The 10,641-nt window shown below is 50.5% G+C and overlaps 1 protein-coding gene across 2 annotated transcripts in view; it reads right to left on the bottom strand.

The window, feature by feature from the left end:
• Positions 1 to 2,182: 2,182 nt before the first annotated feature.
• The window catches only part of dcaf15 (DDB1 and CUL4 associated factor 15), a 60,049-nt gene continuing 51,590 nt past the window's right edge, over positions 2,183 to 10,641 (bottom strand). For both annotated transcript variants that reach the window (XM_090195246.1, XM_090195247.1), the window contains exons 11-13: positions 6,126 to 6,230; positions 5,879 to 5,994; positions 2,183 to 4,007 (exon numbers count right to left, since the gene is read on the bottom strand). In XM_090195246.1, coding sequence (XP_090051372.1) covers positions 3,952 to 4,007; positions 5,879 to 5,994; positions 6,126 to 6,230 — 277 coding nt within the window. In that variant the 3' untranslated portion in view covers positions 2,183 to 3,951. The remainder of the gene's footprint in view (positions 4,008 to 5,878; positions 5,995 to 6,125; positions 6,231 to 10,641) is intronic.

Below are 10,641 nucleotides of genomic sequence, written 5' to 3'. Positions count from 1 at the left end.
GTCCTGATGTGGTGTAGAGGATGAGGGGTTGTAGTTCCATACAGGGCAGCATTAACATTAACTGTAACAGTGGTGTCCTGATGTGGTGTAGAGGATGAGGGGGTGTAGTTCCATACAGGGCAGCATTAACATTAACTGTAACAATGGTGTCCTGATGTGGTGTAGAGGATGGGGGGGTGTAGTTCCATACAGGGCAGCATTAACTGTAACAGTGGTGTCCTGATGTGGTGTAGAGGACGGGGGGTGTAGTTCCATACAGGGCAGCATTAACATTAACTGTAACAGTGGTGTCCTGATGTGGTGTAGAGGATGGGGGGTGTAGTTCCATACAGGGCAGCATTAACATTAACTGTAACAGTGGTGTCCTGATGTGGTGTAGAGGACGGGGGGTGTAGTTCCATACAGGGCAGCATTAACATTAACTGTAACAGTGGTGTCCTGATGTGGTGTAGAGGATGGGGGGTGTAGTTCCATACAGGGCAGCATTAACTGTAACAGTGGTGTCCTGATGTGGTGTAGAGGATGGGGGGTGTAGTTCCATACAGGGCAGCATTAACATTAACTGTAACAGTGGTGTCCTGATGTGGTGTAGAGGATGAGGGGTGTAGTTCCATACAGGGCAGCATTAACATTAACTGTAACAGTGGTGTCCTGATGTGGTGTAGAGGACGGGGGGTGTAGTTCCATACAGGGCAGCATTAACTGTAACAGTGGTGTCCTGATGTGGTGTAGAGGATGAGGGGTGTAGTTCCATACAGGGCAGCATTAACATTAACTGTAACAGTGGTGTCCTGATGTGGTGTAGAGGATGAGGGGGTGTAGTTCCATACAGGGCAGCATTAACTGTAACAGTGGTGTCCTGATGTGGTGTAGAGGATGAGGGGTGTAGTTCCATACAGGGCAGCATTAACATTAACTGTAACAGTGGTGTCCTGATGTGGTGTAGAGGATGAGGGGTGTAGTTCCATACAGGGCAGCATTAACTGTAACAGTGGTGTCCTGATGTGGTGTAGAGGATGAGGGGTGTAGTTCCATACAGGGCAGCATTAACATTAACTGTAACAGTGGTGTCCTGATGTGGTGTAGAGGATGGGGGGTGTAGTTCCATACAGGGCAGCATTAACATTAACTGTAACAGTGGTGTCCTGATGTGGTGTAGAGGATGGGGGGTGTAGTTCCATACAGGGCAGCATTAACATTAACTGTAACAGTGGTGTCCTGATGGGGGGTGTAGTTCCATACAGGGCAGCATTCAGAAAGGTACGTTTTAGTGTATTTTTATTATTTGGCCAACTAAGAGATGACCTGTGCCTTGTAGAGCGAGACAGCGCTGGTGGTTGAATCCCAAATGACTCCCTGTATAGTGCACTTTTTTGGACCTGAGCCCTATTGACCATGGTCTAAAGTAGTGCACTATATAGGGACTAGGGCTCTGGTCTAATGTAGTGTACTATATAGGGTGCCATTTCGAAGACAACCTGTGTTTTTAATTAGATCTGATTAATAAAGTGTTTCTAAACCTGTGCAATCTGCCATTTGTTCCTCACTCTTTGGTAATGTATTATGAGTTATAGCAGGCATATGTAGTGTCATAAGAGAGAGGGCAGCCATAATGCATCCTGTTTCCATCCCATTCATTTGTCCCTCCATCGTCATTCCTCCACACACAACAGTAAAGTCATATCCCACCAGCAGGATACAGACCTTCACAGAAACATCTCTAATCTGTGATTGGTCAGAAGTCACAGCGAGAGCACATGCAATGTTGTATCCATGGCAACCGTAACTGCCAGCTCGTAGAATCAGCAAAAAGTCAGTTAGAACAGATCAGTGAATGTGTGTATTTGAAATAGATGTTACTTTAGTGACTATCATATTTATTGAACCATTATGGCCTTATTTCAACAGTATGTGTAGCATATTTTGATGTACTATCCAGAGTATTTAGCTACTGTATTACTATTGTACAATCACAAGATATCTAGTATATGTTTTGTAGACCTTTGTATTGAATCGCTGTGACTAGAGTTTGTAGTTTCAGTACTCAGTCGTTGCCATATAAAGACGTGATACCAGCCCACCTTTAGCCATTAAATACTTTACCAGTGTTTCCCCTCTTCAGTCTCTTAAAACGTAACTTTGTGTTTCTCCTTCACACACACACACAGGAAACGGCAACACGCAAGGTGAATCTTTCAATTTATTTTTATCAAAAAATAATCAAGTGAACCATGCTCTCTCCGTCCAGTCTTAAAATACAGCCAGATAATGACAGGCTTGCTTAAACTCCATATCCCATAAGCCTCTGCTCCATCTAGGGTTGTAACTTTCCTGGGACTAGGCAGTAAATCTGGGAAAGTCAACTCCATCACATACAAATACATTTATAAAGGGGACAATCTGAACTGACACCCTATTCCCTATGTAGTGCACTACTTTTGACCAAAGCCCTATGAGAGCTTATGAGGCTCTGGACAAAACGTAGTGCACTACATAGGGAGCCATTTTGGACTCAACCAAGAAGAAATCTGTCAACGGTAAAATAAGAGACATGATGGTGAAGTTGCCCTTAGACACTGATCTGCGGTCAGTTTAACATTTCCCCCGACTAATGGTTAAGGTTAGGATTGGGGGATGGGAAGCTGATCCTAGATCTGTACCTAGGGGGAACGTCAGTCCCTCCAGAGCGACAAATAACAGGATTGGTTCCGGTTCATGTGTAGGCCCTGTTGCAGTCAGACAGACCTGCATCAAACCAGATCGAACTGGACAAAGCCGGTTTAGAGGAGTGACCTTTAGGTTCCAAGAACAGCAGCAGAATCAGAGGCATGAGGACCACACAACTTCTCTCTCTCACACACAGTCATAAAACAGAAAATGACATTGAACAAACCAAACTAAAAACCCACAGTAAAATCCTATTTGTTCAGTCCAGCTCTGGGTCCATATTATGGTACATTATGTCATCAAACAAAAACAGAAGATGTGGAAAACACAATGCCTCGTGTTTCTTCCATCCTACAACATCACACACAGAGGCACACACACACACACAGAGAGAGGCAGGTGCACAGATTCAAGTTGGCGACAACTGAGTCATGACAACATGGCACCCTATTCCCTAAATCAGGGGTTTTCAACTCTGACCCTACGAGGTCCGGAGCCTGCTTTCTGGTCTACCTGATCATTAATTGCACACACACCTGGTGTCCCAGGTCTAAGTCAGTCCCTGATTAGAGGGGAACAGTGGAACTGGTGTCCCAGGTCTAAATCAGTCCCTGATTAGAGGGGAACAGTGGAACTGGTTTCCAGGTCTAAATCAGTCCCTGATTAGAGGGGAACAGTGGAACTGGTTTCCAGGTCTAAATCAGTCCCTGATTAGAGGGGAACAGTGGAACTGGTTTCCAGGTCTAAATCAGTCCCTGATTAGAGGGGAACTGGTTTCCAGGTCCAGAGTGGAGTCTGAAGGTCCTATATAGAGCACCACTTCTCACCACAGGCATAATGGAAACGTAGTGCACCACATGTGGAGGATGGAATAGGAGGGAATAGGGTGGAATAGGGTGGAATAGGGTGGAATAGGAGGGAATAGGGTGGAATAGGAGGGAATAGGGTGGAATAGGGTGGAATAGGGTGGAATAGGAGGGAATAGGGTGGAATAGGGTGGAATAGGAGGGAATAGGGTGGAATAGGGTGGAATATGAGGGAATAGGGTGGAATATGAGGGAATAGGGTGGAATAGGGTGGAATAGGAGGGAATAGGGTGGAATAGGGTGCCATTTGAGAGGGATCCTATGACTGTTACTGTAGCAGCTAAACAGGCTTGCTGTATGTGTGTCGGTGTGTGTATGGGTGTGTGTCGGTGTGTGTATGGGTGTGTGTCGGTGTGTGTCGGTGTGTGTGGGTGTGACAGTCCGAGCCTCTGGTGTAAGGACACCCCTCTGTTGTCCCTCATAGTATGATCCAGGTACTCCGGTCGCTGTCAGCCAACACCTGTAGAGAGGAACCTGGACAGAAGAGAGGGGGACAAACAGAAAAATAAACAGATTTGAAGAATTCATTTACATAAAGTGTGTGTTTCATTTTACCAGGTCAGTTGACTGAGAACACGTTCTCATTTACCACAACAACCTGGGGAATAGTTACAGGGGAGAGGAGGGGTATGAATTAGCCAACTGTAGATGATTAGGTGACTGTGATGGTATGAGGGCCAGATTGGGATTTTAGCCAGGACACCGGGGTTAACACCCCTACTCTTACGATAAGTGCCATGGGATCTTTAGTGACCACAGATGTCCCATCGGAAAGACGGCACCCTACACAGGGCAATGTCCCCAATCACTGCCCTGGGGCATTTGGATATAGTTTTTTAGACCGGAGGAAAGAGAGGCTCCTATTGGTCCTCCACCACCACTTCCAAAAGCATCTGGTAGGGGGTATGGGATATGGTAGTGGGTATGGTAGTGGGTATGGTAGTGGGTATGGTAGTGGGTATGGTAGTGGGTATGGGGTATGGTAGTGGGTATGGTAGGGGGTACGGTAGTGGATATGGGGTATGGTAGTGGGTATGGTAGGGGGTACGGTAGTGGGTATGGTAGTGGGTACGGTAGGGGGTATGGTAGTGGGTATGGGGTATGGTAGTGGGTACAGTAGGGGGTATAGTAGTGGGTATGGGGTATGGTAGTGGGACGGTAGGGGGTACAGTAGGGGGGGCGGTAGGGGGTACAGTAGGGGGGACGGTAGGGGGTACAGTAGGGGGACGGTAGGGGGTACAGTAGGGGGGGCGGTAGGGGGTACAGTAGGGGGGACGGTAGGGGGTACAGTAGGGGGGACGGTAGGGGGTACAGTAGGGGGGACGGTAGGGGGTACGGTAGGGGGAATGGTAGTGGGAATGGTAGTGGGTACAGTAGGGGGGACGGTAGGGGGTATGGTAGTAGGTATGGTAGTGGGCGCACCGGTGTGTGTCATGAACTGCAACGCTGCTGGGTTTTTCACGCTACAGTTTCCCGTGTGCATCAAGAATGGTCCACCACCCAAAGAACATCCAACCAACTTGACACAACTGTGGAAAGCGTTGGAGTCAACATGGGCCAGCATCCCTGTGGAACACTTTCAACACCTTGTAGAATCAACATGGACCAGCATTCCTGTGGAACACTTTCAACACCTTGTTGAGTCAACATGGGCCAGCATCCCTGTGGAACACTTTCAACACCTTGTAGAGTCAACATGGACCAGCATCCCTGTGGAACACTTTCAACACCTTGTAGAGTCAACATGGGCCAGCATCCCTGTGGAACACTTTCTACACCTTGTAGAGTCAACATGGACCAGCATCCCTGTGGAACACTTTCAACACCTTGTAGAGTCAACATGGACCAGCATCCCTGTGGAACACTTTCAACACCTTGTAGAGTCAACATGGACCAGCATCCCTGTGGAACACTTTCAACACCTTGTAGAGTCAACATGGACCAGCATCCCTGTGGAACACTTTCAACACCTTGTAGAGTCAACATGGACCAGCATCCCTGTGGAACACTTTCAACACCTTGTAGAGTCAACATGGACCAGCATCCCCGTGGAACACTTTCAACACCTTGTTGAGTCCATGTCCCCACAAATCGAAACTGTTCTCAGGGCAAAAGGTGGTGCAACTGAACATTAGGAGTTGATGTTTTGTCCACTGTGTGTATATAAGGTGTGTACCTCTGTGCAGGGCCTCGTTGGTCATGCAGTTGATGTTTTGTCCGCTGTGTGTGTGTGTGTGTGTGTGTGTGTGTGTGTATGTGTGTATATAACGTGTGTACCTCTGTGCAGGGCCTCGTTGGTCATGCGGGTGATGTTTTGTCCACTGTGTGTATATAAAGGTGTGTACCTTTGTGCAGGGCCTCGTTGGTCATGCGGTTGATGTAACGAGAGCTGCTCTCCGGAACCAGCCACTTCATCACTGTGTTCACACACGACTTCCTGTACGAACTCCATACACTGCCACTACAGGAAGGGAGAGAAGAGGGAGATATGAAAAGAGAAAGAAAAAATGAGAGAGAGATATGAGAGATATGAAGAGAGAAAGAAATGAGGGAGAGCGATAGATATGAAGAGAGAGAGAGAGATCGTCTCACCTGGTCTGACCCTTGACCTCAGTGAGGTCACCGACCCCGACGGTGTGACACACTCCTGTGTTGAGGTCCCAGCTCACCTGCAGACTGGAGTGGTAGGTGTTGGGCCTGGAAGACAACTACCGGTTAGTGTGAGTGACAGTTAGAGGCAATTAAAACAGCCATCCAGACCCCAGAACACCTCACCAGGTGACTAGACAGGAAAACTGACCTCCAGACCCCAGAACACCTCACCAGGTGACTAGTCAGGAAAACAGACCTCCAGACCCCAGAACACCTCACCAGGTGACTAGAGAGGAAAACAGCCCTCCAGACCCCAGAACACCTCACCAGGTGACTAGTCAGGAAAACAGACCTCCAGACCCCAGAACACCTCACCAGGTGACTAGTCAGGAAAACTGACCTCCAGACCCCAGAACACCTCACCAGGTGACTAGAGAGGAAAACAGCAATCCAGACCCCAGAACACCTCACCAGGTGACTAGTCAGGAAAACAGACCTCCAGACCCCAGAACACCTCACCAGATGACTAGTCAGGAAAACAGAGGAAAACAGCCCTCGAGACCCCAGAACACCTCACCAGGTGACTAGAGAGGAAAACAGCCCTCCAGACCCCAGAACACCTCACCAGGTGACTATCCAGGAAAACAGAGGGAGAACAGCCCTCCAGACCCCAGAACACCTCACCAGGTGACTACCCAGGAAAACAGACCTCCAGACCCCAGAACACCTCACCAGGTGACTAGAGAGGAAAACAGCCCTCGAGACCCCAGAACACCTCACCAGGTGACCATCCAGGAAAACAGAGAGAGAACAGCCCTCCAGACCCCAGAACACCTCACCAGGTGACTAGCCAGGAAAACAGACCTCCAGACCACCTCACTAGGTGACTAGCCAGGAAAACAGACCTCCTGACCCCAGAACACCTCACCAGGTGACTAGTCAGGAAAACAGAGGAAAACAGCCCTCGAGACCCCAGAACACCTCACCAGGTGACTAGAGAGGAAAACAGCCATCCAGACCCCAGAACACTTCACCAGGTGACTAGTCAGGAAAACAGACCTCCAGACCCCAGAACACCTCACCAGGTGACCATCCAGGAAAACAGCCCTTCAGACCCCAGAACACCTCACCAGGTGACTAGAGAGGAAAACAGACCTCCAGACCACAGAACACCTTACCAGGTGACCATCCAGGAAAACAGAGAGAGAACAGCCCTCCAGACCCCAGAACACCTCACCAGGTGACTAGCCAGGAAAACAGACCTCCAGACCCCAGAACACCTCACCAGGTGACTAGAGAGGAAAACAGCCCTCGAGACCCCAGAACACCTCACCAGGTGACCATCCAGGAAAACAGAGAGAGAACAGCCCTCCAGACCCCAGAACACCTCACCAGGTGACTAGCCAGGAAAACAGACCTCCAGACCCGAGAACACCTCACCAGGTGACTAGCCAGGAAAACAGACCTCCAGACCCCAGAACACCTCACCAGGTGACCATCCAGGAAAACAGCCCTCCAGACCCCAGAACACCTCACCAGGTGACCATCCAGGAAAACAGAGGGAGAACAGCCCTCCAGACCACCTCACCAGGTGACTAGTCAGGAAAACAGACATCCAGACCCCAGAACACCTCACCAGGTGACTAGCCAGGAAAACAGACCTCCAGACCACCTCACTAGGTGACTAGTCAGGAAAACAGAGGAAAACAGACCTCCAGACCCCAGAACACCTCACCAGGTGACTAGCCAGGAAAACAGACCTCCAGACCCCAGAACACCTCACCAGGTGACCATCCAGGAATACAGCCCTCCAGACCCCAGAACACCTCACCAGGTGACCATCCAGGAAAACAGCCCTCCAGACCCCAGAACACCTCACCAGGTGACCATCCAGGAAAACAGAGGGAGAACAGCCCTCCAGACCCCAGAACACCTCACCAGGTGACCATCCAGGAAAACAGACCTCCAGACCCCAGAACACCTCACCAGGTGAACATCCAGGAAAACAGAGAGAGAACAGCCCTCGAGACCCCAGAACACCTCACCAGGTGACTAGTCAGGAAAACAGACCTCCAGACCCCAGAACACATCACCAGGTGACTAGCCAGGAAAACAGCCCTCCAGACCCCAGAACACCTCACCAGGTGACTAGTCAGGAAAACAGAGGAAAACAGCCCTCCAGAGCTCACCCGGTGACTAGTCAGGAAAACAGCCATCCAGACCCCAGAACATCTCACCAGGTGACCATCCAGGAAAACAGAGGGAGAACAGCCCTCCAGACCCCAGAACACCTCACCAGGTGACTACCCAGGAAAACAGACCTCCAGACCACCTCACTAGGTGACTAGTCAGGAAAACAGAGGAAAACAGCCCTCCAGACCCCAGAACACCTCACCAGGTGACTAGAGAGGAAAACAGACCTCCAGACCCCAGAACACCTCACCAGGTGACTAGTCAGGAAAACAGACATCCAGACCCCAGAACACCTCACCAGGTGACTAGCCAGGAAAACAGACCTCCAGACCCCAGAACACCTCACCAGGTGACTGAATACCCAGGAAAACAGACCTCCAGACCTCCAGACCCCAGAACACCTCACCAGGTGACCATCCAGGAAAACAGCCCTCCAGACCCCAGAACACCTCACCAGGTGACTAGAGAGGAAAACAGACCTCCAGACGCCAGAACACATCACCAGGTGACTAGCCAGGAAAACAGCCCTCCAGACCCCAGAACACCTCACCAGGTGACTAGAGAGGAAAACAGACCTCCAGACCCCAGAACACATCACCAGGTGACTAGCCAGGAAAACAGCCCTCCAGACCCCAGAACACCTCACCAGGTGACTAGTCAGGAAAACAGAGGAAAACAGCCCTCCAGACCTCACCAGGTGACTAGTCAGGAAAACAGCCATCCAGACCCCAGAACATATCACCAGGTGACCATCCAGGAAAACAGAGGGAGAACAGCCCTCCAGACCCCAGAACACCTCACCAGGTGACTAGAGAGGAAAACAGACCTCCAGACCCCAGTACACCTCACCAGGTGACTAGTCAGGAAAACAGAGGAAAACAGACATCCAGACCCCAGAACACCTCACCAGGTGACTAGCCAGGAAAACAGACCTCCAGACCACCTCACTAGGTGACTAGCCAGGAAAACAGACCTCCTGACCCCAGAACACCTCACCAGGTGACTAGTCAGGAAAACAGAGGAAAACAGCCCTCGAGACCCCAGAACACCTCACCAGGTGACTAGAGAGGAAAACAGCCATCCAGACCCCAGAACACCTCACCAGGTGACTAGTCAGGAAAACAGACCTCCAGACCCCAGAACACCTCACCAGGTGACCATCCAGGAAAACAGCCCTCCAGACCCCAGAACACCTCACCAGGTGACTAGTCAGGAAAACAGAGGAAAACAGCCCTCCAGAGCTCACCCGGTGACTAGTCAGGAAAACAGCCATCCAGACCCCAGAACATCTCACCAGGTGACCATCCAGGAAAACAGAGGGAGAACAGCCCTCCAGACCCCAGAACACCTCACCAGGTGACTACCCAGGAAAACAGACCTCCAGACCACCTCACTAGGTGACTAGTCAGGAAAACAGAGGAAAACAGCCCTCCAGACCCCAGAACACCTCACCAGGTGACTAGAGAGGAAAACAGACCTCCAGACCCCAGAACACCTCACCAGGTGACTAGTCAGGAAAACAGACATCCAGACCCCAGAACACCTCACCAGGTGACTAGCCAGGAAAACAGACCTTTAGACCCCAGAACACCTCACCAGGTGACTGAATACCCAGGAAAACAGACCTCCAGACCTCCAGACCCCAGAACACCTCACCAGGTGACCATCCAGGAAAACAGCCCTCCAGACCCCAGAACACCTCACCAGGTGACTAGAGAGGAAAACAGACCTCCAGACGCCAGAACACATCACCAGGTGACTAGCCAGGAAAACAGCCCTCCAGACCCCAGAACACCTCACCAGGTGACTAGAGAGGAAAACAGACCTCCAGACCCCAGAACACATCACCAGGTGACTAGCCAGGAAAACAGCCCTCCAGACCCCAGAACACCTCACCAGGTGACTAGTCAGGAAAACAGAGGAAAACAGCCCTCCAGACCTCACCAGGTGACTAGTCAGGAAAACAGCCATCCAGACCCCAGAACACCTCACCAGGTGACTAGAGAGGAAAACAGACCTCCAGACCCCAGTACACCTCACCAGGTGACTAGTCAGGAAAACAGAGGAAAACAGACATCCAGACCCCAGAACACCTCACCAGGTGACTAGCCAGGAAAACAGACCTCCAGACCACCTCACTAGGTGACTAGCCAGGAAAACAGACCTCCTGACCCCAGAACACCTCACCAGGTGACTAGTCAGGAAAACAGAGGAAAACAGCCCTCGAGACCCCAGAACACCTCACCAGGTGACTAGAGAGGAAAACAGCCATCCAGACCCCAGAACACCTCACCAGGTGACTAGTCAGGAAAACAGACCTCCA

Source organism: Oncorhynchus mykiss, chromosome 13, assembly GCF_057628025.1.
Source record: "Oncorhynchus mykiss isolate SJ-2025 chromosome 13, ASM5762802v1, whole genome shotgun sequence".
Lineage (NCBI taxonomy): Eukaryota > Metazoa > Chordata > Actinopteri > Salmoniformes > Salmonidae > Oncorhynchus > Oncorhynchus mykiss.
Note: the sequence above shows the minus strand (reverse complement) of the source record. Positions and strands in the feature narration are given on the sequence as shown.